Source organism: Plodia interpunctella, chromosome 10 (genome assembly GCF_027563975.2).
Source record: "Plodia interpunctella isolate USDA-ARS_2022_Savannah chromosome 10, ilPloInte3.2, whole genome shotgun sequence".
NCBI lineage: Eukaryota > Metazoa > Arthropoda > Insecta > Lepidoptera > Pyralidae > Plodia > Plodia interpunctella.
In genome coordinates, this window is record NC_071303.1 from 7732320 (window position 1) to 7759994 (window position 27675).

At 32.5% G+C, this 27675-nt stretch overlaps 2 protein-coding genes across 4 annotated transcripts in view; one reads left to right on the top strand and one right to left on the bottom strand.

Annotated features, from left to right (window-relative positions):
• Positions 1–846: 846 nt before the first annotated feature.
• Positions 847–27447, top strand: cue (cueball). Of its 3 annotated transcripts, XM_053750909.2 has the most exons (8): positions 2622–2836; positions 17351–17747; positions 17941–18603; positions 19011–19196; positions 19755–19949; positions 20967–21075; positions 21990–22051; positions 22916–27447. In XM_053750909.2, exons 1-7 carry the CDS (start codon positions 2773–2775, stop codon positions 22023–22025), a joined length of 1650 nt encoding a protein of 549 aa, XP_053606884.1. In that variant the 5' UTR covers positions 2622–2772; the 3' UTR covers positions 22026–22051; positions 22916–27447. The 3 variants fall into 3 exon arrangements, with proteins under 3 accessions (XP_053606883.1, XP_053606884.1, XP_053606882.1); XM_053750908.1 differs by lacking the exons at positions 2622–2836; positions 21990–22051 and adding an exon at positions 847–866; XM_053750907.2 differs by lacking the exon at positions 21990–22051 and having other exon boundaries at positions 2625–2836.
• Positions 15280–27675, bottom strand: part of iPLA2-VIA (calcium-independent phospholipase A2 VIA) — a 28033-nt gene continuing 15637 nt past the window's right edge. The window contains exon 17 of the mRNA XM_053750905.2: positions 15280–15366. The gene's annotated coding sequence lies outside the window, so the exon portion shown is untranslated. The remainder of the gene's footprint in view (positions 15367–27675) is intronic.

A 27675-nucleotide genomic window follows, 5' to 3' on the forward strand; every position in this document is an offset into this window, starting at 1 on the left:
TTTAAATATTAAAGAGAAAAAATCGAAGAGAACTACAGTTCTCTTCGATTTTTTATAATATTATTTAATATTTAGTCTTTACTTAACGATCGACGTCATGTAAAAATAGATCCCAAGTGACAATAATAAAAATACGCACCTACTCTTGATTTCGTGTCTTGTTCCGTTTTATCGCTTCTCGGAAATCTCACACTTCAGGAAGTGACCAGGATATGCGTGTTACCGGAACTCATGTGCCTTGCTAGTCTATATGATATTTATTACATTCGGATACTGATTATGCGCAATTGATGTGACCTTGCTCCTGTCTGCAGAATTGGTACCTATGGCTACTATTACTATACCTACTATTTTTTACCACTTCGCAATCTTACTTCTATCTTCGGCATCTTTATTCGTAATTTTCTTAAATTTATCGATTAACTCTTCAATCCTGCACATAATAAACAATTGAACAACAATATAGGATCGCAATCGGATCGGACGCGCCGGAACTAATAGTCTACCAACCAAATTAGAAACTTAGTTTATGCAAAAACTGTTAAACAAACATGAAACAAGATTATATTACCTGGGAAATATAGCACTGTTAAGTAAATGTTTTTACGTTATTGCCAAAACATTCAGATATCTTGTTATTAGTTCATTCAAGAATATTGCATACCACACTCAGTCAGTATGGGGATATGACAAGTGCTGACAGTTGAGTCGCGATGGTCGGCGTGGGGTGTCAGGGAGGAGTAGCATCGTAAACGGCGATCAAGTACAGTCCAGTACGACAAGGGATTGATCCGGCGACGAATATTCGAGAAATTTTGAAGTGCCTGCGATGCTCTAACTTCGAATTTAACGTCAAACGAATATGTGTAAGTGAAGTAAGAATAACTAAAGTTGAAGGCATCTTCTGTTCTGTTACTTCTTGGAGATCGAAGCTTACATAACACATAAAAAATATATGTATAAATTAGATAAATCAACTATTTAAATTTTATTTTAACTGCTGCGAATAAAAATCTAAAATGTCTGGTGTAAATCCCGAGTGGCATAGGGTACTTCTTATTCCGATATTGCGAAAGGGGACGCAGCTGCGTCCCGGGGTCATCAACAAATATTTATTACTACAATGGTTTTCTAAACAAAAAGCTAAATATATAACAGATAATTTAAACTACACGTGATAATTACAGATCATCGATTTGGCATGCAATAAATATCCGCTGTATGTGCAATAATGTGCATAAGTAAACTAGCAGTTAATGCATAGTTCACATGAAATTAGTAAATGCCATTTTTTGTAGACAATTATTAAGAAATATATGAAAAATTACTAAATTTCTTTTTGTTCAACAGCAGCGACACCCTCGACGGGTGTAAAGTTTGCCGAACTGTAATTCCCATTTCTCTTCTTAATATTTTATTACCAAGTATTATTTTAATTTACCAACGTAACTCATTATTACATTTTATTTATTATAAAATACGATTTTATTATACTTTACGATCAAAGAAAAAAACATAACATCTTTAAGTAGGTATGTCCCTACACATAAATATACGTTAGTTATATAACTTACATGTACTTGTTTTGTTGATTTTAACATATATATGCCAACAAGTTGCTAATTTAATGTAAACCAGGCATTACGATCAACTTAGCTGCACATTACATAGAACTTAGTAACTTGCATAAAAACTTGCCATTGGCCTCTTTACGTCAAAATCATCAAGAAACTAAACACTGAACATAATTAAAATACTTCTGCATTTAATTCATAAACGAATTCGTTGAGTTAAGTATATGATTATTAAGGTAACAAACTACTTAAATAATTTTCATTCGGTATATATTTTTTTTTATACACTAATCGTAATCTATTGTATCTCCGTTATGTTAAATCATTTTCTGATATTTAAAATTAAGTGTGAAAATAAAAAGTAGTTATTTTAATTAACTTAAATACAAAAATGCAATTTAACAGAAGCATTGTGGTCTATAATGATGTGTATCCGCGGCAGCTTCACAAAAAACATTTTGAAACATCTTATTACAATTGGAAATTACATTTTGAAACGCAAGGCTCAAAACTAAGTTCCTTTAAAACCAGCTAACCAGCCAAGTTACACTTTGTAGTTGTTGTATTTACATCTTAGGTACTTAATATACTACTTAGATCTTATAAATAAAAACAATTGTCTGATCTTGACTCAACTGTATAATGTAACACAACTATATACATATATATCAATACTTTTGAACTTGGCTATAAATTTTCACTCGTGATAAAATCACGCAATGCATTGCTTTCAAATCCTCCATGCTCCTAATATTATAAATGAGAAGGTTTGTGAGGATGTATTTGTGTATGTTTTTTACACTTTCACACAAAATCTAGTGAACGGATTGTTAGGAAATTTGATATATAGGTAGAACATAACTTGGAATAACACATAGGGTATTTTTTATCCAGAAATTACTAGATAGTATTTGATACTAACATTCATATATCATTGATAAAAATCGCCAGTTGATAGCCGTGATAAGATGAGTAACACTGAGCATGCGGCTTCAACTATTTAGAATTTGGCAAACGTCAGAGAGACGACGTCGTTGTCGAGCCCACGGCAAAATTTACTGTTTGTCAGCTTAGTTTGGTCGTCACACGCGCGCGGCGCGGTCGTCTGTTCACTATCGCCATCTATTAGACACTCGACTGAAACTCGTACCAACTCATGTGCATTTTATATAATTCACGACAAAATTTATGAAATAAAATGTGTAAAATACAGTGTCTGTTCGCTGTTTCCGCATTTCTTATCGGTCTCGTAAATTCTTGGGGTAAGTATTCAATTAAAAATCAGCTGATGCGTGACTTTTAGACACGTGCTATTTTTTTTTTCTAAATATTATATAACTGAAAATTGCGTCCTTGCTGTAAATGTATGCTTATACTGTTATATTTGTGATAAGTGAGAATAGTAGAGAGTGGAATCTTTATTAGCGGCAAGCGTGTCAATAAGGTTGGAATTTGCTTGCCGGCCCGCGCCATCGCAAGGGGGCCCCGAGTCACGTAGGCCACTAAGTTTATGCGACCGATTTTAGGCGAAAAGCAATGCCGCAGAGAATCTCTTGCTTTGCGACCAACATAATTTTGCAGGATTCGCGTTCCTGAAACTGAAAAGCGGCAAACGCCTTTGCTTGGGCAACTAGAATTAACCAGCGGCCACTTCTTGCTACATCTTAACCTTTTTTAACCTTCAATGAAAACAATAGTATTGTTTTAATTTTTCAATGAATTTATGTATTTACTTTGAATTAAAAACTGAGCACCTTTTCATTAATAATCTACTTTATTGATTCCTATTTTAAAAACGTTTTACGTTCAAAAGCCAAGTAAATACTTACATACTTATTCAATTTGAACTTAATTAAAACATTTTCGCAGTCTCAAAGGTGTATATTTTTGCAATTTGCAAACTACGATTCTTTAATAATAATAGTAAAATTATTTGTTTTTCCAGTAATCCCCATAATAAATACATGTATTACTTAATATAAATAGGTATACAAAGATATATTAAAAATATGCTTAATTAAATAAAGCATAAAATAAAATGCATAATTTTTATAATAGTGTTTCGGAAAATTTATAATACTAATAAATCGCACGTTTTTAGCATAGCATTAATTTCGATATAACTAACAAAAATTTTGAAAATAAAATCAAATATACACCCTCTTCCTTTTTTGGAAGTCAATAAAAATAGTTGTATTTTATTAAGTTATACATTAAGTAACGTGTTGGACCTAAGTAGGTAGGTAACTAATTAATTACCTATCTACTTAGGACCAACAAGTTATATTATGTTCGAGTGTATATTTTATTTTCAAAATTTAATATTTTATTTTTGTAATTTAAATTAAATTACAAAATTACTATCAACTCGTTGCTATAACTAGTTTTAGCAGTCTTGAAGACTGCTATCGATTCTGGAAGTTGGTACTATTACTGGAAGATTATATAATCTGTAGTACTACCTAATTGTGCTTTTTCGCTACCACATCCAATTTTCATAACTGTGGACCTACGGATGTTTATAATTGCAATTATTGTTATTAGCATAATACCGCGGCTGCGTATACTAACAGTGTGGTACTATTGCAGCTCACTGGACACCAATACTTTATTAAATTTTATTGTATTCAGCATGTTTCATTGCTAGAATCTAGGTTAAATTATCTTTTGAAATTATCTATTTCGTAATATAATATTAGGTATAATATGATATACTTCCTTTCATTCAAACACCTATATTAATAGTTAAAATTAAGTAAATTTTAGAATGAAAAGGGCTTTCAGAGTTGTTGAACTTTCATCTTTTTTTTTTACAGTAACTACTTTTTTAAGTATTGAAATAAACGTATAGGCATTTTAAAAACATTAGTATGACGACAATAGTAAGAACTACGAAGTGTTAAGTAGTGATGGTACAGTTCAAGGCAAAGCAAATTTACATACATACGTACTCTACTTAAAAACTAATTGTGACACAAATACAAACAAATATCTAGGCCGAGCATATAATTAATACGTATTGGTTTCTTATATAATGTTTATTCATGAAGCGAGATTAAGTGTCAGAGAAAATATATAATTATTATTATTTAGAGCCATTAGATGTCCCATGGATGTGAAGCGCTGGTGGTGTAATTGATAAGACCGCCCGCCTGTGAACCGAAAGGTCCCAGGTTCGAATCCTACTCGTACCATATTAGTTTGTATACCAATCTGACTCATGTGTAGTACCTAGTTATCATCGACCACCACTTGCTTCCGGTGAAGGAAAACATCCCATGAGGAAACATGAGGAAACCTGCACTCTGGTTGATTATCAACTTGTGCAAGGCAATGGCAAACCATTCCATTAATAGTGCCAAGAAAATCGTTATGTATATATCGTTCCACATAATGACCACAACTCTCAGCCATGAGGAATACGACTATGAAGAAGATGTCCCACTGTTAAAGACCTCCCTCCTTTTATTTCATTTGGTCTGGTCCTGTGTTAAAATAGTCCTTCATTAATCTGTGGTCAAACCCATGCAAGAATAAAACCATTTTTTTAGTATTATATGCTTGCTTTTTGCTTGATTCAGCTGCAGATTAATTTTAATAGCAAGTATGACCTAACCTGATGTAAACTTTGCGTGCTATTGACATTCTGTTTTATTGTACAAGATTATTTTGAAGAGTGCATGTAAATAACGAATAGTAAAAGTCTGGCCGAAAAACAATGTTTTTGGCAAATCTTTCAATAGGTACCTAAATCCATTGTACTGAAATAGTGCAGACTGCATCGTATTGACCATGACATTACCTAGTGGTAAGCAATGACATTGGCCATCGTTATGTAATTTTACATAATACTCAGCGAGTACGGATCGTGGATCTAATTTGAATAAAAATATATTTGAGACTAGCTTTCGCCATCGGTTTCGCCCGCGTGAATTTCTCTGTAAAAGCGGAATAGATATGATTTTCATACAATTTTTTTACCTCCTATTATAGTCGTATAGGAGGTGATTTAAATTAAAATAGCCTCTGTTTGAATGGGGGGTTTGTATCTACATGCATATCAGCATAAGCGGAACTGACACACAGACAGACTTTCGCATTTATAATATTAATTAGGAAATCTTTATTTTTAATAGGAACAAATCACACAGATTGATTTGATTCCAAGGTGATGGAAACTTGTCATATTACTACATACTGACTCAACGATACTATATTTTATAACATACAATAATGTGAGTATAATCTAAATTTGTGGTTATTGTCATTAAATATTCGTGACTTTGAAAAATGAGCACAAGTACAATCTTGCAGTTGCAATGAATCAAGTAACTTGAAATTGCTTATATACTGACCGTGTCCCAGATTTTTTTTCTTTTTAATTCATCATTGTCACCGGAATACAATCGATATCAAAGGTTTTATAGCTCAGGAATGATAAAAGCGTGGGACTATCTGATTGCTATCATTTAATCGGTGGAGATAGTACATACCTCAGTGATAGTGCGGAATCGATGCCAAATCGATTTGTCAAGATAGTATATACCTCAGTGATAGTATAATTGCGGAATCGATTTGTCAAAACGGATAAAATTCAGATTCCTTCATAAGATTGGCGGTGTTTTCCGAATGTTATCGCTAAATAATATATGTATTTATAAGAAATACCTACATACTTAAGACTACAAACTACGATTTCTGTTTTCATTTAAATTTAAACAAAACTCATAAATATAATCACATACGAGTAAATCGATACATATGTATATAATAAAACTGTAAGTAGGCTATGTCTGTATGTGTAAGATATTGAAGAAAAAAATATGGGAGGTCTTTATAAGGGAGATTTTCGGACAACTTGACATTTTATTGGCGGCAAAACGAACGCTACAAAGTGACAGATGGCAATAGACATTTAGTCATAGATAAACAGATACTACTACTGGTTGGTTGCGTTTCATTTCATCCAACAATAAGACCTCACAGAAGCCAAAACAATGTTTTTAGAATTTTTGTCTGTCTTTCTGTATGTTTGTTCACGCATCACGCAAATACTACTGGATTTATGCACTTTTCACGGTTATATAGCAGATGACCTAACTTAAAATCTGGCTTTCATCGCGATACGTTGCCTAGAACCCGAGAAATAGACAATAATAAGTACACGAAATCAACGCGAGCGAAGCCGCGTGCAAAACTAGTATCTCATATTGCGATGGAAATGAAAATATCATATATTGCACTATAACATTTTCTAGTAAATTTATTATAAGCTCGACCCATATTCCCGTTTTTATCGCCACACCTTTACATACTGCATTTTTATATTACCTACTAGCGACCCGCCCCGGCTTCGCACGATTGCAATATTATGCATGTTATTTCCTCTTCAATCGCTCTATTTAAAAACCCGCATAAAATCCGTTGCGTAGTTTTAAATATCTAAGCATACAGACAGACAGTGGGCAGTGACTTTGTTTTATACTATGTAATGTAGTGATAAGTTTTGTGATCAAGAGAATAATGTTCAGTCTCGCTATTGTCATACGCTATCCTATATATTACATAATTATAACAAAGATAACAAACATAGTTTAATTATGACTACTATCGAGTTTGTGTCAATTAATTATAAAACTTAAATATGCAATATTCATTCTACTTTCACACGGAAGTACTTAAGATTGAAATGTTTGTTTTCTATGATATCTCACGTGATGATAAGGAAGTAAGAACATTATATATGAGAATAACGTGACTAGGAGAATATTTCTCTTGTTTCTTTTGTTTATTACAATAGAATTTTACTATAGTACATAATAGCAGTTACCGATTTTCTGGTAAATTAATGCCGAACGACGTAACTATAAAATATTGTAGCGGGAGCCGCCAGGTGATTATGCTCGACCGCCACAAAGGGAAGATCTTCCCGCCAGGCTAGGTGTTGCGCCTGGGGAACCGCACGCGACAGACGGTGTCATGTCGGAGGTTGTATATATGCTTTCAAACGAAAACGCACTGTCTGCGCGATCTAGGCCTGTTAGCTTCTGGTAGTGAGTCGACCGTAGTGACAAACGGATAGACTTTCGAATAATAATAATAATGTGTAGTATGTATATTGGCTGGCAAAATACTGGGACTGAGATTTTAAATTTATGTTCAACCTTATGGAATTAAATTATTTATTTGTCAATTTTAAATTGGCGATCATTAGAAGAAAACGTCCACGATAAATCGGAGTACTCTAAGGAATATTTTTTTATGTCTGTCTGTCATACAGCTGTAGATTGAGATGAACAATAAGTACCATTGGGTCCCTACCCTAGTAACACAGATACCAAACCTGTTTGTTTATACACACTCAATTGGGAATCAACGAGACATTCATCAAAAATCAACTCGTGCGCAACTGTCTATGTAACGGCATTTATCTCAATTTTATCGCCATAGGGGCTAGACAATTAGGTACATTCGATTGCATGTCCGATACCTACCTTGATTTTGAGTAAATTGATGTTAGATCGCACCCACCCACCTACATACTGTTTAAAAAGTTTTTTTTACACATTTATTTTCTCTTCAACAACGTTTATGGTAAAAGGATTTTGTGTCTAAAACTGACATTTGTCCTATAAATAATATTTCATGATTCTACATAAAACGATGTACCTTAACATGGGTCATTTATTTATATCTTTTTAGCGATTTATATCTTTATATCTGTCCCTATGTATGCTTAGATCTTTAAAACTACGCAACGAATTTTGATGCTATTTTTTTAATAGATAGAATGATTCATGAGGTAGGTTCTGGTGTATAATTTATTATGCTTTTACCCGAGCGAACGGGTCGGGTAGTCTATTATTTATTCCGTTCTTTATATATGTATATTACCCACTAATCTATACATTAATTATTGTTAATTTTATGGTAGTTTCCCGTTTTCACATATTAAAATAACTCATTGTCACGAACGATCATCCATTTTCATAGATCAAGAAAAAAGTCAGGAGAGCCATCGTACTGGATTTGACTGGAAATATTATATAATCTGTGGCCATAGTAATGTTCTTAAGGAAAACCCCATATAGGGAAATATATACAAGTCATATTCTAATAATTATCAGAACTTATTAATATTCTTTATGTATATATTTTGAACCCACATCCACTTTTATACTTAGCATATAGATGCTGTTAGCTGTATGTATACACGGCGGCAAAAAAAATAACAAAATAATTTCGCAATCGACTTATAGCTCGGTTTAAACTTATATATTATATAAAAATATGTAATTCGAACTACCTCAAACCTCAAGTCAAGTGATGTAAAATAAAATAAAATCTCTTTATCGATGTGATAAGACCATGGAATTAGCAGGTACTCCGTCGAAGTACTTCCTAAATCCATGGATAAGACTTCGATGCAGGCAGAAGTATGGCATGATATGACATATTTTCAAATTGCATATTTTTTCTCTTTTATTAGTGGTCATGGTTCGGTTTTACGAAAATTATTATTTTTTAGTTTTCTAAATAGCGTTCTAAATGGAGTAATAAGGCGTATCATAAAAATAATAAGTAGTATTTATTTATTAGCTAAGAGGAAGAGGAAAACAGGAAATTTAAAAATGCTTAGAAATAATGAATACTTTTCCTCACAATTTCCTTGACACTTTTTTTCTTATATTACACATATTTATCATATTATTAATTTTTCTATATAACCCATCAACGCAAAAGGCTTGACTAGTTTTTTATGTATAAATTATATTACCATATTCTTATTATAGCGAAGGTTAGTTAACTCAAATTTTTTGTACGTTTTTTCCCATAAATTCGAGTGAGGCCTAGGAAAAATATTTTCACCCCGCTAATTCATTTTAAAATATGTATGTCAAAACTGACCCAACCACCACATACGGTGCCCCAGCAGTGGGGCAACAAAATAGCTGAAGATGATGTTGATTTATAAAGGCAATAAATCATACTTTAATAGTTTATCTATATAACTTGGGTCATGTCAAGTGTCAATTGCGTATTTGGAAAATAAACCCATAGATACATAATTACAAAAGCGACGATAATGGTTTTATTCCTAAGATATGGTGTTGACCTGATGTTGACCATAAACAATACTATCTTTTCGCGTATCTAAATATGATATAACTTCTAGAGGTCAAGATTTTATTGCTTTATTTGGATAATCAATTGAAAACAACGATTTTTTAAGAACAATTGTAAGGCTTAACGCTTCCACTATTTTACAGAATTTCAGAAGTACAAAGTTTTTAACAGATATACTTCCTTGATTTTTACTAGCGGCCTATCCCGGCTTCGCTCGGGTAAAACATACCCCTAAACCTTCTTCAGGAGTCACTATCTATTGGTGAAAGCGCATGAAAATCCGTGCGGTCGTTTTTGAGTTTATCGCGACAGTCAGATGTGGTAGAGGACGTTGTTTTATAATATATTTCAGATAAATTAATTTCGTATTGTACTCAATTTTTGTGTTGTCCCTAAGACTAGACTTTGGATGGATACAGTGGTAATAGTTAAAGCTCGATAGATTGTTAGATTTTACTTAGACATTAGATTACTTGAATAGAAATGAAGAATACTTAATGACTAACACATAATAAGACGATTGGTTTCTTACACTACTATTACTTACTAGACCTAGGCTTGTTTTAATTTTTACGGTTAAACTTATTAGCTTAATATACGTAAAAAGAACCCACGTAGGTTATTAAATGCAAAAAGTACAAGTAGTTTGTGAAAATAATAAATATGTATGAGGTCAGAAAGATCATAAGAGAATTGTTTTTATTTTTTATTACATTCACGTGGTTTTTAGTCTCGCGAATTGTTGATTTTTTAGGCATGAAAGTATTTTATATGTGTGTCTGTTATATGAAATTACCTACCTACCTGAGGCAAGTAATTTTCACAATCTATTTGCGCATTTCAGATTTTTTTCTAAATACAGAGGTAACACAAATAATTCAATACTAAACTTTCGCATTTATGATATTAGTAGGATAGGATGACACACACACACATATTTTTACCGCCACATTTTCATTTAACCATACTTTAATATAAATTCTTGCGTTACATCTAATAAACTTAAACAAGTTGTGGGTTGTGGATTACCATTATCGATTTAAAAATTCGTCAACCACAAGAGCTTTCATTGATATCAATTCAGATATAATATCATCACTTGGTGAACTATCACCCCATCAATTTGTGCGTACGTGACTGGGCCCACGTCTTCAGGATCCACTTTCAATAGGTATGCAAATATGTCCCATGAACTCCGGTGTCACACGTTGTCGACATACTGCAAACTTGCACATTGTATACACGTGACCAGCTACTTGAGCGAGTGCCCTCGGCCGAGTGGTGCAATCCTCGGCACATAAGTTGAACCAAAATGGCGACCGTCAGCGGAGGTTTAATTAGGGATGAAAGTGTTATTTATGGGATTTTCCGTAGTTACTCTCGAAATTCAAAATAGTCGTTTATTTTTTCATCAATCACCACTAAAAATCTTTTCTAATGCTTTCATTACTAATTAAACATGCGCTGACGGTCGCCATTTTGGTTCAACTTATGTGCCGAGGATTGTATGTTGGTTTCACCAGGCATTTATTGTTATCTTTGTATATTTGTGTCTGTCTGATTATAATCTTCTTTTAAACTTTTGATGGATTTTAATGATTGCAGTTTTTGCTGTTATCTAGTTAATATATGTCCGAAGATTTATACATACGTAAAAGACCCCGTGAGAAGAAGGGCCAGGTCGATAGTTATAAAAATATTAATGTATTTGTTCTTACAAATAAAATCTCGAAAAAATACCTTCCTTACATTAGATACCTAGTACCAAATATTTATCGAAATACTCTCAGTGGATTATAAGTGCTTTTTGTGTCTCACACATATCCAAATTTTCAAAATATAATTAAAATACCATCTAATGTAACATATCGTAATGTGTAATCAAACTCGATCAAATATCGCTTACAAGTAAAATCAAAGTTTTGAATTACCATATCATAAAAGATGCTTACTTAATAGATGGTGGCACTAGGCAATGCGATTTGGAATGAAAATTCATAAAATATATAAAGCAAACAATAAAATGACGAGGTACCCTGGTGCAACCCTGCACTTGAACTTGAGAATACGTCAGCTATAAACATACACGTATACTTTGATGTAATCAAATACTTATAGATTATTCCTCCTATAGCACGCAGTGAATTATTACTAATACTCGTGTCAGATTTTACTCAAGTCACCTAAAGATTTAAAACGTGGCTATCGAGTCTCATGAATAACATGACATGATTGTTTTAATAATAAACAAGTTTTAAGTATAAATAATAAGAAACTGACACGTCGTTGGAAATTTCAACTCTGCAGGACAACTGCAAGTAGGAGGAATCTAACTTGCAAGATTTGTTACAGACAGACAAGCAAACATCGGGACAGGTGAAATTTTAATTTCATCTTAATAGCTTGTAAAAAGACAAGACAATATATAGTTTAACATGCTTTACGAAAAAATCTCACAACAAAACTATTCTTTCTCATATATTAATATTACACATGGGGTACTCATAATTGAAAATGTATAATTATGCAATGTCCAATATCAATATTATCATTGCTGCAGCATGAATTTGAGTTCCAAGTTTAATGTCACATAATAATTTATGACATTAATGATGCGTGCAGGTTTCCTCGTTTCGATAAATTAATTTCTTATCGCCTAATCAGTGGGTGACTAACTTTATGCGAATTCAAGTTCACGCGTGTTCCGAAGTTCAATGCTTTATTACATTCATTACAAAGTAGTTATAGGATTTCACGTTTCTCTCTCTCTATCGTCCGAGTGATTTTCGGATTTCAATCCGATGTGGAACCCAAAGTTCGCTTCGCCATCTGTCATGGCCCTCGTCATCCTTAGTTGTCAAAACGTTCGAAAACTATAATGTTGTTTTTAGTTTATATCAATACACAGATATTAGTACATTAATGTTCTTATAACTGTTATAGGTACCTATACCTCTATGTTTTATATTTTTTTATTAAAAGAAAAAAAAAACGTTTCGTTTTCTTAGACATAATAAAAATAGAATCGATTTTATTAACAGAGTTGTCTAAATTTTCAAAATAACTATACGACTCCTATTTATAAAATACATAAATAAAATAATTTGAAAATTGCACAAATAACAATACGGGTGATGTCAGAACTAACCGCCAATAAGCGTACGTCTACACACGTATGATAACGTCATGGGAAATCTTTTATAATTAAAATAAAATTATGAAATCTTACAATGTATTTACTTCCAAAGGAAAAATAGTTTGGTAAACATGATAACGCGAACGTGCTGAAGATCGTGCGTGTATCAATCACGACATCACGAAAATATTTCGCGATCTACATAACTTGAATGTTTGTCTTCACAAACATGCCTACGTGAGCTGAGATCGGTGGGGTTAGCCTGAGATTTTGCCAGAACATAAAAATATTGAAAACGTGAAAATTACGATATATACGGAGAAGTAATAGTTCCTATTTATATTTACGTAGGTATGATATTCAGTTATAGTTTTACGTATCCATCCACCATACTTAATTTTACTAGTTTTACGTATAATGGAGCCGCTGTTTATTTTTACGGATGACTGGAAGAGATCCCTTCATGGGATAAGTTCGCTGTTGCCTTTAAGTTACTCTTTAATATCTGTACCTACTATTTTGTGATTTGCTGTAAAGGTATTTCAAACGAACATTAGGTAACGAATGATAGGTAACATTAGGTAAACTAAAAAAAATTTACACATTCTCACAAACAACCACGAATCATGAAGTCATCGACAACAGGTACCTACCTAATTAGCAAGATCGCGCAGTCAACAACAACAAACTGCATTTTGAAATTGTCGAAAAAAAAACGTTAACGTTTGGGTCACGTTCCTTTTGAAATAGGTATGTAAACCTAAAAATCGGCGAAAATTACACAGATAAACCTTTTATTAAAATATTTTCATTCGTCTTAGTTGTCATTGATAAATAGTAGAATTAAAACAAAATTAAATTGCATGATAACATGGTAATGATATAAGTTTATAATACCTATTTTTTGTGACCTTTCCTTGTGTTGGCATGTATATTTAAATAGGTATCAATACAACTTATTATTATTTACATTTGATGATTTGCGTTTAATTTACGCTACGACAATAAAACACTGTAAGTGAATCTCCAAATTTCGCTATTTTTACTATGTCATTTAAAACTGTAGAATAGTAACAATTAGTAAATTCCTCGTATTTAAACCCCGAATGACAAGTATATCCGGTTGTGTGATTTTAATAATTCAAATAATATATTCTTACGTCAAAAACTTATACAGACTTAGAACATAAATTAAAACTAGGCAAGGTCGGTCCCTACTCTACTCTTAAATATGTATTACCGTCGTAATCACAACACTCTAAATAATTTAGAACAAGACCAATTTGCACCAGTTTAACATTATTGTAAAATGACATGATTTTTTATCAGAAGTACTTAAATATATGTACTTATCTAGATAAACCGCTATTTCTTTTTCTACTGAGAAAAGTAATTCTTTATTTTTGGAGAACCTCTGATTTCACAAAATGGAAAAGATGAATCACTTCACACTTTTCAAGATATACCTACTTATAAAGAAATAACAATTACTTTTTTGGAGTTTCCTAAATTCGCTACATGTATTTCTCATCACGACACGATAAACAAAAAGTCGGAAAATAATTACACACATAGGTGAATTAACTAAACTTCACAACCCCAATGCTATCACAATATACAAAATACAGTTCATAATGACATTTTCTTCTATATCTATAGTTGTAAAAAACTCTAGATATAGAAAAAATATCATTATGAACTGTATTTTCCTTCTAACGTTATGCGACAAAATAAATGAACCGGTAAAATACCTAATCAGATTAAAGTAATTCGGTTTTGGTTTTCGTAAAACCGGTTATGACAAATACGCGTGCATAAATATTTCGATTACAAAGTGGGCACGGGGCAGGCGCGTTTACGCACGCTACACACTCACGCATGCGTCAATGCGTGCGCGCATCTTCGGCCGCGTGCATAAAAAGCATTAGATGTTTGTTTTTACATTACCACCACATTACATGATTTTCCGTTGCCTATTTGCTGAATAAGCTGTAGATTATCGAATAGGTAATTACCAATTATGTACAAAGGTGATTTGTATTTTAAGTTCTATTTTGTGTACCCATCTACCAAATTTTATAGGAATTCGATTACGTGATTGAACAAATATGAAGTAATAATTAATACTGCATCGTACATATATTTCTTTTATCTATGGTACATACTTACATACTTTCGCATTGCAATGAACTATTTTATTACCCAGCTATGAAATAGTTTTTAAAAATTACAATTCGCGACCTCGGACACTGCAAATGCAAAGTCGGCGTCAGAAACGTCAGCTAGATTTTTTACTTATTTATTTATTACATCAAACAATTACAACTTACTAATTACATATAAATACGATCTTACACTACGAGGAGTTTGTCTGACCGCAATGTAGTCAAGTCTGCTTACAATCCAAGAAAATCTTAGTTACAACAATATAAACGTAGTAACACGATAAAACTGTTCGTTCTTTAAGTCCCGTTATCAAGTAGTACTTACATTTCTGTAACATTCCATCATCCACAATACCAGTATTATCTGCAAAAAATAAAAAGTAATCTTTTTTTTTATAAATCGGATTAATCAATGACAAATCAATAACTTGGGTATTTTTTTCTTTTAAATCATTTCTAATCAATCAATGTCACCGAAGTACAACATTTATAGAAATCAAGATCATGGCACATTGACATATGTATGATAATGAAGCATTTATGTCGCCATTTTTTATTATCTGTCTGACAAAATGTTATCATTATCAGTTACAAATTGCGTACTTTTTTAAGGAAAACTCTCACCTATAGTGAATTGAAAACATGACTATGATTTTATCGAGTTCAGATATAATATTATGATGAGCTAGCTACGGCTCGGCTACGCACACATCCGCACAAACTTTCACACTTGTAATATTAGTAGGATATTCCTCATTACTTGTGTATACGAGCGAGAAAACTACTTATCAATGTTATAAGAGTAAATTTCTTCAGGCACAATAATACAATTAATAGTAAGTACTCAAAAATTTCTTTTATAATAGTATCATATTTTGAGGCTAGTATGTCGACATAGAATAAATAAACAAAAATTACAAGTTGCCTAACTGGAAAAAAAATATTCGTATAAACTTTCTACTTTCACGTTTAATTGTAACAAATGTTTGCTTGCTGCTTAGCCTTAACCTACCTTATGAAAACCAACGGCTTTACGATTTTCATGGATAAGTACGCTGATAAAGCGCTTTTCGTCAATTTTCGGTCCACGGATCCCTAAAAAACCAAACTTATTTTCACAAAACAGCAATACATTTCGGAAAATTGTTTTATTGTTGCAAAAATGTTATAAAAAACTTTTTCATAAAAAAATATATATATTCATGTAAAGTAGTTGATGCTATTTCACATATCCTACGGGCCATCTGGGGAGCCGTAAAATTTATATATTATAGAAAACAATAATACTTTCACTAAATTCTTTATCTGGTGTGGCATAATGTATTTTAAAAAAAAATTTCGCTAAGAAATAAAATTAATTGATAAAAATGTGATGGTGGTGCTAGTGAACACAAAGCACTATAAGGTATTAAGTTTTTTCTTACATTGATAGACAACTCACATAAAAACTAAGCAAAGAAGAAAGTCTGTGATCATGACCGATATATGAAGAAAATGCAAAGTATATAAACAAGATGATGTATTTTTCATGGATTTAGTAAGTACTTCGTGAGTACCTACTAATTCCATGGTATTTTTATCTTTATTACGTCAAACTAAATAATCCTAATCTAAAGAGTTCAATCACGTCACTCGACTCCAATCACAAGACGACTTTGTAGAATTGCCAAACTATTTACACCTTCAGTTTCACACTTTCAAGCAAATTTCTTCCCTATGCAAACGTAATAAGTTCTATAATCTGAATATTGGCAGGCACGAAACAAGAGTAACTATAATCATAACATGTGACCATTGCACATTATATATTTAGCCTGTTATATAATTTGTAAGGAACAATGCGTCCAGTGTTTAAAATGTAATTAGTACATATTCCGGTCATTTTCATTAATTGGCTATTAACTAACATCTTATCAAACGGAATAACACCCAATTGAAAGATCCACAGCCTTCTTTGTCGTTCCACTTGTTAGTTTTACTATTTACTCATGCGTATATATTATATGTACATACAACATAGTGTTTAGCTTATAATACAATGAGAATTATTATCGCTTTTCCGTTTGCAATCTTCAATCAGCCAACCATGAATTCATTTGTAGACCTTGTCTTTCCACAAAAAGGTAGTTTCATCAAGTTACTAGTTAATGATGACGCTCCTCGATTAATTTAATTGAATGGGGATTTTATTATTTCGCAATATGTTTTCAGGATTGCATAATTTATAAGCCAAAGAACGTATTATCAGCTATCGCGGATCATCACGTCTGCAATAACTGAACTTTTTTATCTGCAAGTTCACTAAATTGTTATTCTTCGTCCTCATAAAAGTATATTCTTTGTTACAGACATCGCAATAACTTCAGGGGACCAAATAGAATTCTACACAAATGAAACAAAAACAAGTGAAGCAGGCATGCGATTCAAGGACCTTTCAGCCCTGGCTTATGACGCCGTCCACAACATGCTGCTCTTCGTCGACAAACAGAGCGACAATGCGTCTATATTCAGCTACCAGCTAGCCAACAAGAAGTACCAATCCTTAGTCAAGAAAAGGTCTAACGAAAACATACAAGGTCTAGCCTTTGATCCCGTCAAAGGTCTTCTGTTCTGGACTGACGCGAATGAGAGGAGCATTTTCTGGGTTTCCCTGAAGGACCGCGCCAATAACGACCCCTACGGGAATCTGCTTCTGAAGATGAACAGTGATATTCCAAGAGCGATTGCTGTTGATAGTTGTAGAGGGTACGTATTCTGTTTTTGTCGTTTGTGACTTGTCACAAAATTCAGCAAAATGCGAAATGAAATGAGATTTTTACTTTTCCAAAATTGAAACCTGAACGAACTTGAAAACATTCATTCATTATGCATAGATGCCGTTATTACTATACATATTAGTATCTTTTTCAAATACTAATAAAATAATATAACATTTTAGGTACGTGTATTGGACCAACATGAATATCACAAGGCCTACAATTGAAAGGGCTAGATTCGACGGCACAGATAGAACAGTGATCGTAGACAAAAACATCTACTCCCCTGTCAGTATAGCCGTCGACCTGAAAACACAGAAACTATATTGGTTAGACGACAGAGAAGGGATCCATTACTCCATTGAGACTTCAGATTTGGAAGGCAATAACCGAGAGACACTTTTGGTAGGAACGCACCATAGGCCAAACGCATTGACGATATCCAACAACGCGGTCTACTGGATCGACTGGGGTTACAACACTGTTTGGACTATACCGAAAAATGCCCCCGAAAATTCTGAGCCCAAAGAAATTGTAAACTTTGTTGATAGATCACCTTTCGTCGGCATTGTAGCTAATTACACTATCAGTGATCAAATTGATGGGATACAAGGATGTGATAACTTAGTAGAGATGGCTAAAAACAAATCTGTAATCAGTGATTTAAGCACGTTTAAGATATCGCCTGATGAAGGATTATTCTGCCTTCATGGAGAGAAACTGAATGGGAAAGCTTGTAAATGTTCACCCGGTTATAAAGGCGATCGGTGTGATGTTTATGTATGTCACAATCATTGCTTTGAAGGAGATTGCAGCATAGGAGGCGATGGTAACCCTCAATGCAGGTACTGCACTTGAAATTATTTTTATTTTACCAACGTTTGACATAAATAAATTAAGCAATTTAATTAAAATAAAATTTTTGTGAACGAATTTAACTATTCCGTAATAGTTAAATTCTTTCACAAAAATTGTAATGAAATATTTATGAGCAACTTGATACGAAATCGTCTTATCTATTAAAATAAACGCTCAGGTTATCTGAAGGAGAAAAACACTATGATTTGTGTAATCTACATAGCTCAAAACATTTTTAGATCAATGTCGCTTTCTGTTAATCGCTGTTATTATTAACAAAAAGGGAGATTGTTAAATTTATATTGCTGTAAATTCATAAAAATAATTGGTAAGATTTACATAATAAGACTAAATCAGCTTTAGAGTTATTGCTAAAATAACCGACTAATTCCAGGTGTAACAAAGGTTTCACCGGTGAGCGATGTCAATCAAACGTCTGCGATAACCACTGTTTGAACAACGGCTACTGCTCCTTGGATGATAACGCTCAGCCGATCTGCAACTGCCCAGGGGACTATGAGGGCTCTAGATGTGAGACGTTGAGACCCATCTCCACTACGCAAGCGCCACTGAACTGCAAGTATGTATTTTAAACCACGCATGTAACAAAGTGGGTAGTTTTATTCATATTATTCATTCGCCATCCAAGTGTTACAACAGTGCTTATAACTTAGTTAACAAAGCCAAGTTTATGGTGTTTTAGGTATATCAATATCTGTCACACACAACTCCTATTAATTTGATGTTTAAAATGACTGCGAATTTTTGAAAAAAAAAATGTTTGTTCTGTCGAAATTTTGAAAGTGGTATTTCATAATAGCAACCAGGTTCTATTTAGTTTTGTAAGATTTCAAGATATTTTAGTTGTAACTATATTACTCTTGCTCGATTGGCAATATTAATTCGTATCGAACGAAAATAGACCGCTTGATACTGTTGATTGATGTGTTAGTGACCACTTGGGCCAGATTTTGTACAAAGTCCTTGTTAGAATATAACAAATCATTCGAATCAAATTTAAACATTTTGATGCCAATACTATTCTAAATTCAAAACTTAAATTGAAGAGATATTTGTGACTGGACCAAAAAAGAAACTTATTATAAACGTCATTTCCATTATATTTTTTTAATTTCAGTTGCACAAAAGAGACAAACGCAGTGTTCCTAACTCCATCCAGCGAGATTCATTATGTAGACGTGACTGGCTGCGACTCGGCTTGGGACTCTGTCAGAGATCCCGTCATCATGGCCCTGGGGGTCATCTGTGGGCTGCTGTGCATCACCAGCACGGTTCTGTGCACGAGGGTCATGAAGCTGAAGAAACGCCCAAGGTATATGATCAGTTATTATATACTAGCTTTTGCCCGCAGCTTCGCCCGCGTTGAATTCCCACGGGAACAGTTATTTTTCCGAGATGAAAGATACCCTATGTCCATTTCAATACTTCGAAATAATGCAAATTTTCAAGAAGATTGGTTGAGTATATAGAGCGTGAAGAGGTAACAAACAAACTTTCGCATTTATAATATTAGTTAGAATTAGGTTAGTACCCTCTGCAAGTGGGGTAAGCGCAAATATTTGCAAGATCTGCATTTTTTATGGAAAATACACGTTTAGCTGCTTGATACTGCTTTGCTGCAAATTGAGTTGAAGAATTTTGGTTGATGTAAGCCAAAGCCACACATTCATTTTACTTACCATCAAGAGACGCAAAGATATTCAAAATGCATACATCTTTTGTCGCTGGCTATACGATAACGTTGTCACAGCTACACATATTTAGGCTTGTTACTAGGACTGATCGAATCGATATTTTACTGAAGTTATTGAGAATCGGAAAGCTCAAACTATCCTGTTAAAAGCAAGAAATATACGTCATTGTATTCTAGATCGGCGTCTACTGGTTCCTGTACATCATTAATATCATTATCATATATGCCAGAATCATGAAGGTCAAGAAACGATCGGGGTATGGAGTGGTTGTTTCTTGCTCCTAACAGTTTATTTCTTCTTTTTCTGAGGAGTGTAATGAGCCTGATTTTTATCCTTTGAGGTTTCTTGGTTGGATGTATGCGAGTTTATTTAATTATTTATCATTGATAACTCTAAATGTCTTAACCGAACTGTGATTTCGTTTTATCATAATATTATTCCGATATAGAACTCTGAACTGGAAGCATATTTTCAGGCCTTTTTAAAGACATTTTGCACTGGCTTCATTAACCCCAAAGCTGAGTGAAGTGGCTTCCGAAACAAGAGAACGCCATAGTTACTGCAATAGGCTTCTATTCCGCGCGACAGCACGCCGATTGGCAGTATTAAAAGTGACCAAATCTATTTATTTACAGGATAAAGAAGCGCATCATAGTAAACAAGAACGTTACACCGATGACGGCCCGGCCGGACCAGTGCGAAATCACAATCGAGAATTGTTGCAACATGAACATCTGTGAAACTGTGAGTACTGGCAAATGCACTATTTACAAACAGTCAATTCCAAGCACGCGATTGTACTGGCCGGTTGCGACAATAAAGAAATAATGTAAACACCATATATTAAAAACAAGAAAATACAATGTTTGTGGCCAGTGCTTAAAACACACAAAAAGAAAATTCCATAGAAAAAAATAAGTACCATAGATTTCTAAGAACATTTCTATAATTTGAACCACTACAACAAAGATTATGTGGTGACATGTAGTATATTTATTACTAAAAATAAAAAAAAAAACAAATATTTATAGTAAGTAATAATTTCATTGTTTAGTCAGTATGTAGTACAATCATTTAATTATTTGACAAAATGTATACTTATGCACTGCATCGCAACCAGTTTTTACAAAACCATAATTTTATCTTATTCACCCATGATTCACCCGTAGGATTATATAAGAACAATAAAAATAGGATATTTGAATTAGCCAATTCAGTAATATCAATAATTAATATTAAATTATGGCAATACGACTAAAATTGAATGACTCGTTGTTGGAATTTATATAAATTAATAATTACCTACATTACCCATTTTCTTATCAAATGCATACCTACATAACATTAAATGTATTACGAGCATGGTTGAGGTAATCGAAGTTATATAAGGGAAAGTTTTGATATTAAAAATTAATAAAATTAATTATAATATGTTGATTTTTATTATTGATTGTCCAAAATAATTTATTAACTTATTCGATATGTTTCTGTATGTTTGTTATGTATTAAGGTCTGGATCTGATATTTGATAATATTTATAATTCTGTATTGGACTAAAACTAACTATTTAATCCTATAAAAAACTTTTTTTTCGACATGAACACAGAAATTGCTTGACGTTTTGTTTGTCTACATTTTTTTTTATTATTTGCACCCAGGATTGTCTCGAACGCGCCATGCTCAATCATTATTAAGGGTCTAAGCATCGTTTTAAACTAAGGTTTTACAGTTTTACCATAATTTTGCTTGTTCGCATGTGACTGTTGGTCTTGCTTTTACTAACTGCAAGCAAAATCGTTTGAACACACATCTAACCAAAGACATTTTATGCTCGTCAGAATAGCAAGATCTCAAAGGAGATAGAAATACGTTTTGCTTCACCTTAAAAAAAATGGAGATCTGGCTGCGTTGACGTACAACCTAATGCTAATTAATATAACTGATATAAATGCAAATTGAATTTTACACAGAAACTACTGAACATAAAAAAGTGCATGGAGAAGAAATTACAAGGTTGCCTATTTTTTTTTTTTAAATTGAAGCGAACAATTAGTATTTTGCGTTGTTTACTTCAATGTATACTTTTCGTGCATACTGAAATGGAATTAATTGGTTAAAATTAGGTAGGATGCCATTTGGTAAATGGACTATTACCATTAGCCCTTTCATGCGGGTGGGACCGACCCGCCGGGGCTTAAACTTTTCTAGTTTAATACCTTTAAGTCTATAAAAATTATTATATGTATAACAATAATAATTTTATTTATTAATTTTCTTTTAATTCGATATTATTATTCTTTTTAATAAATTATTATTAAATCTAAATATAATAATAATTAATAAAATTCCAACCACGCCACAGACTGCGCAATGGGTTTAATTTTTATATAGATTAACCATATAAATAGGTATGTACTTGTCCAAAAGCTGTAGGTACCTATCATTTTTGACCATAAATATTCATCATAAATATTCATGCAAAAGAAAATAAATAAACTTGATGCAGTAGCTTAGTTTAAAACTGGTTATCAGAAGCGGGATTTATATATTTGCATTTTTTCAACATTAATATAATTTGTTGCAGCCGTGTTTCGAACCCAGATCGACAATAAGGCCTACTCTACTAGACTCGAAGCCTGGGAAGGAGGAGAAGAAGAACCTTATCAGCAACATGGAGTATCCCGAGGACTACTGAACGCCATTCCGTTTTGAGGTTACTTTCAAATGTGGACAAAATTTGACTTGCCTTTCGTCGATAGATTGTAAATTTAATACCTCAAAATAAAATTGCAGTCAATAACACGTCAAAGCCAACACAAGCGTTGCATTTTTTGCATTGTTACTAGAACAATGCAAAAAATGCAACGCTTGTGATCCTATTGGGTTGGTCTATGGACTGCAGTATATACCTTGGGCAAAACGCTTGCTCATTTGCCTAGTTACAATACGCGCCACGAAAAAAGACAGCTATCTATAATATATCTTTCATATAAGAGACCTATCTCTAGTTTGCCTACGCAGTATACGGTTTTACGGGCTATTTTGCTATTGGGTAGGCAAGCTATAAAAACGTTAAGTTTCTTCTTTCGTTGCGCGGATTTTAACTACCTTATGCTACAAAGTATTTAATGAAATTTAACCTCTATTACAGCAGGAAATAGACCCATGCAGGGTTTGACATGGAGTTGATTGTACCTCGCAGCATATGCTAAATTAATTTTGATAAAATAATTTGAAGTAACCTTGGAGGAATTAGTATCCAAATTACCAATTGTGATATTTGATGTAGGATATCGTCGACCACATATTGTGGAGGCGAAGGGCTGTGTAAGTGAGAAAGAGATATGATTGGATATCGTGGATGAGTAGATAGACGCTAAAATTAACATGGATTGGTACGGAATTGTCAATGTGCCTTTTAAGAATCTTTTTAAAGCAATAGATTAATAAAACGCTATGTGCTACGCTCCGTTTCTGCGCCAGTCGAAAAATAGGACAATGCTCAAAAAGTCTATTGTTCGAATATATATCGCGGTTGCGGTCGAAAATCTTTGGTCTTTTGAGAACATGACAACAAGATACTTATGAAATAAAACCGTTAAAAGCGACATATTTTCAAAACAAAACAGTAATTTTCAAAATCAAAATCTTTTACCAGCCTAGCTAAGAAACGGAGTTTAGGAAAAAATATTTTTACTTATGCTGTAACACAAAATATAACTTTATAGTTGACACCTAACATATTTACATAACAGACATAGATAAACTAACTAACACACATACAAAATATGCGATAAATGTTAAAGATTCCCATTTTAATGTGTGCTTTTTTGCTCATAGTACCTATGTAGTTACCAAACCATGATGATTTTACCCAAAATTGTAGTTAATTAATAGATACCATTTTTCGTTAATTATTTTATTAAATGTCCTATTGCATGACTTATGGGGAATGGCGATGTAATTAGATATTTTTATTTAAAAATAATTTGAATAAGTAACGAAAAATAATATAAGAGCATTTATAAAAAATAATAACGTACTTAGAGGTTATTAAAAAAAATAATATTTAATTTTACATCCATTGTGGTACAGACTCTGCGTTGATTTTTAATTTATTGATTTTGCGTTACGACTAGTTTTTTTTTAGTACGGTTATAGTTACTTAATATTAGTTGTGGTCGAAATTATTTATATAGTTAACAACATAGGTTTGTTACGATTGAAAAACACAACTACCCAGATATACAACTTAAACATTGCCTTGAAAAGTGTAAAAACACACTGAATAATTTTCTTCATCACCGTTACTGTTCCTATAATTGTGTTCAATTTTTATTTTATTTTTATGTTCGATCGATATATTTGTCACTTTTTTTTTTTTACAAAAAAAAACAAGTATCCCTACCAGTCGCGTTAATTCAATAAAGATATGTGGAATAGAAGAGTTCACGGCGTTTAAATTCTTTCCATCTGTTTTTCATTAGCTATCTGCAATTTCGTAGCAGTTACGAAAACAATTACACTTTCATCAGGCTGACTGGCACGCAGTCTGTCTGTAATAATCATAAATCCACATATCTATGAGAAGTGACTATGAGAAGAGGAAGGACCATGGCCATCGTAATGATACCTATTGATGTACTATATGTACTTATCACTGCGTTCTTCCAAGTTTTTGTAAAAGACTAAGTATACTTACAGTGAGTGAATACCGTGGGTTGTATGAATGAACTATATATTAAGGATTATGGCAAACGATAACATGCATAAATGCGGCGTTAGAATTAGCAGTTTTCGTTTTTTTTTTTACAATATGTTACAAAAATATATTCTTATTTAAAACGTATGTCTCGATCCCATGATCGAATTAATATCCATATATTAAACAGTAATATAACACGCCTTATTATGACTATATATAAAAAAGAAGGTATTTCTGTAACATATTTCATTCTACTTTTTCGTTATTGAATTCTATGGTGCCTCGTTTTTACTGTTTTTTTATGAATTTATTTTCCAACGAAATAAATGTAGGATAAGAAACAATTTGTTCCTATTTGTAGTTAATCGTTAATTAATTTATGTAAATTAACTTAATCAATGTTCATTTATAATATATTTATTTCTACAAATCTGAGAGAGAAAGTTAGTTTAACAGAAAAATGTAATGATGTAACAGTTTTTATAGAATCTCACTTATATACAACAATTTCTACGCATAAATACATACCACGAGTATGTTGATGCTCCGTATTGTGGCGAAAATTCAAAATTTCCACTGTTTTTTTTTATATCAAACTTTGGTCTGAAGAAAACAAATTGAGTAGGTACTTATCTAGTATAATAATGTCTGGTTTATCAATTTATTTTTAATTAGTTTAGTAGTACCTATTGTAGAAGTTTGAGATACGACAAAAACTTAAAATAAGTTATATACTAAAAATTGTGTCGTCAGCTACAATGCGAATGCAATTTTGTTGATTCGAAATTTTAAATGAAAAGAGGCACTTGTGAAATTCATCTTATTTATGTAGGGTTTTAAAACATTTTTTTAATCGCCGTGTTTTAGATGGTGGTACAGTTAGAACTTTATAGACATTTACCTTTATAGAAGTTATATGTATTTAAAATTTCCGCGCATGTTTAGACCCAAAAATAAGTCATTTCAAAAAAATGCACGAAGGATAAATTTACAGCAAGTCTGAATAAAGCTCTGTTGATTTATTTATTTTACTTAATTGTTTAAAAATAATTTAAAAAAACGATTGGCCAAATGGAAATACTTCCCGCTGTACATCGAACGATGTATCGTAGTGATTAAAAACCTAGCTAATTTTTTCCAATCTTGTGTTATTAAAATGTAAATACAATCAATGTTTTGCTTTTCATGCGAATAATCACTACGGTACGCCTAAAAAATAGCGGATGTATGTCTTTAAAACAGTTATGTAAAACTAATTATCACAGAAATCAGTTGAACACGTTACTGTTTCACAAACTGCAAAATATAATTAATGAAAATGTTTTCTGTCTGGTAATCTTCTTTCAGTTTAATGAATATTCCAGCCTATAACATCTGGGTACAATCGTAGAACATTAAAGATCGTAAAACTGTAATGCATATGCATTACAGTTTTACCTTTTTTTTATTCCAGTTTTTTTTTATTCGAATTGTAACTGGTCTACACTGGCGTTTCAATTTCATACAATAAACGTGCACGCATACGCATTACGCCATCTTCTTCTTTCGTTGATTAAGTTACTTAAGTTGTGCACGGTGTGCATACGGCTATGTTGTCAGTAGGTCGCGCACGACAATAAAAGTTTACGTTCAAATTTAAAATGTCAAGCGAACGGTACAATACTTTAGAAGCATTTGTTATTAAGTTTTTATCGTTAACAAAAATATTAGTCTTATTAAAACACATTGTCAGAATCAGAATGAAAAGTTACTGCCAATTAGAAAATGCAATTTATGCACATGACATATTAATAGCAGGATAATGCGACAAGAAAATATATTTAATTTAGAAATAGTTTTATAGTAACACTGATTATCCTAAATTGCTTTTGAATGTTTACCGTTAGTGTTAAAGAATATGTAAAGCATCGCTTAAGTTGCTCCACAGCATGATCCAGAACACAAGTTTGGATAACATTTGTTGTCTTTTTTCTTTAATAAATTATTACAAAAGTGTAACAATGACAACAAGTGTTATCACTGTTTCAATTTTCACCGTTACTAAAGGTAACATTCACAATTGTTTTTATACCAACGTATACATGGATATTTTTAAAATGTTTCTAAAATAACATTTGTAACGTCATGCTACAAAAATGTGTCAGTTAATTTTATTTAAAAAATTAAGTCCAGTAACCATTATTTTACGGATGGGTTTAAAACCGCTTAGTTTATTCAAACTGTCGACCAAATACTTAGGAAGGTACTTAGCCAAGTATACCTACAGACAATACCGTTAGATTTCTTTTTAGTTTTTTTTTAGTCTTAATCGTGGATTGATAATATCCACATCAGAAATGTGATATTATTGAGTCTTTATAGAATAGAGAGAAACAATTTTAATTAAAAAAATAAAGTGCTTTGCCAAATTATTTTTCTTTCATTTACCTACAACTTTAATTAAGTTTCACCTGACCCGTCCGTTTTTTCCGTTCGTTTTTTATCAAATCGCGCAAGTTTAATTTCACCTAGTTCTGTTTGTCATACGGAGTTGAAGATTTCCACGTCGCTTCCGTTCCCATTGCAATGCATTGTTATAATACGTATAACCAGATGTGCTACTTCTACACTCTAAATACACCCAGGTTCGGCTCCCAATG